Source organism: Protopterus annectens, chromosome 2.part1 (genome assembly GCF_019279795.1).
Source record: "Protopterus annectens isolate FY-2018-M chromosome 2.part1, PAN1.0, whole genome shotgun sequence".
Taxonomy (NCBI): Eukaryota; Metazoa; Chordata; order Ceratodontiformes; family Protopteridae; genus Protopterus; species Protopterus annectens.
In genome coordinates, this window is record NC_056729.1 from 1,318,199,813 (window position 1) to 1,318,201,041 (window position 1,229).

General features: G+C 35.7%; 1 protein-coding gene across 1 annotated transcript; it reads left to right on the top strand.

The window, feature by feature from the left end:
* Positions 1-240: 240 nt before the first annotated feature.
* LOC122794965 (deoxyuridine 5'-triphosphate nucleotidohydrolase-like) lies at positions 241-687 on the top strand. Its single transcript, XM_044063558.1, has one exon. It carries the CDS (start codon positions 241-243, stop codon positions 685-687), a length of 447 nt encoding a protein of 148 aa, XP_043919493.1.
* Positions 688-1,229: the final 542 nt, after the last annotated feature.

The following is a 1,229-nucleotide window of genomic DNA, read 5'->3' on the forward strand; positions in this document are numbered from 1 at the left end:
AACAACATAATATTGAATGGGTATTTCATATACCCTATTACCCGCAGGCAGCAGGGTTAATTGAAAGAATGAATGGCTTACTTAATGATCAATTAAGAAAATTAGGAAATGGAACTCTGCAAAACTGGAAAGATAATTTAAATATGGCGTTACAGATTTTAAATAATAGACCGATTTCAGAAACAGAAAAACCATTAATGAGAATGTTAACTCCAGCGTTGCAGATTTAAACCATACGTGATGACTAAAACAATTACATATTGGGAAACTCAAGCAGGTGCATTAGATCCTACTAGAGCTACACCTGAGACTGCAGGATTGAGTCTATATTCAATGAATGCTTGTAAAATACTGCCAAGGACAGTTCAGCTGATTGAGACTGGAACTGGAATTCAAATTCCAACAAAGCATTTTAGTTGGATAGTGCCTCAGTCAACACTTGCTTTGAAAGGTATTCAGGTTGTAAATGGAGTTATTGAAGCAGGTTATCAAGGGGAACTTAAAATTATTCTGTTAAATACTTCAGATGAAAATGTTCATGTACAGAAAAAGGATAGGGTAGCCCAAATATTTATTGTACCTGTGTTAGGCGGTACCATCACCAGAGGGCAGTCATCACCTGTTACCACCATTGAGAGGAAGCAGATATCTAGTATGCATGAAATCAATTCAGGTGCAAAAATATGAGTCCATGAACCCAACAAACAACCTGAACAAGCAGAAGTTATTACTGCTGGGAACGATAATACTGTTTTAATTATTAAACCAGGAAAGGAAACATGGGAATATATACCAGCAGATTGGTGTTATTTGCAAGAATAATCATACTACATTTCTCTGATTTCAGATTCCAATTCCAATGCTAATTGTTGCTGATTTTGCATTGTATGCAGTCCTTCGACAGTGTGCGTAACACCAGGAGTAAAAGCAGTTAAAATTAATTCAACGGTACTTCATTGGGGATGGGCTGCTAGTACACGAAATAGAACACAAGGGAACTTTATCTGTCTTGCTGGGAAAGGATGTCCTACTACTAATTTGACTTTTAAAGGAAATTTAACTATTTGGAGGGTAAGAAGAGGGCATCTTTATGTTCAGTTACTAGATGACAGACAAGCTACGGTAATAATTCAAACCACACAGACATAAAATGTTATAAATATGAACAGACATATCGAGAAAATTACTATTTTGCCAGAATGGAACTGATATTTATAACAAATCAATTG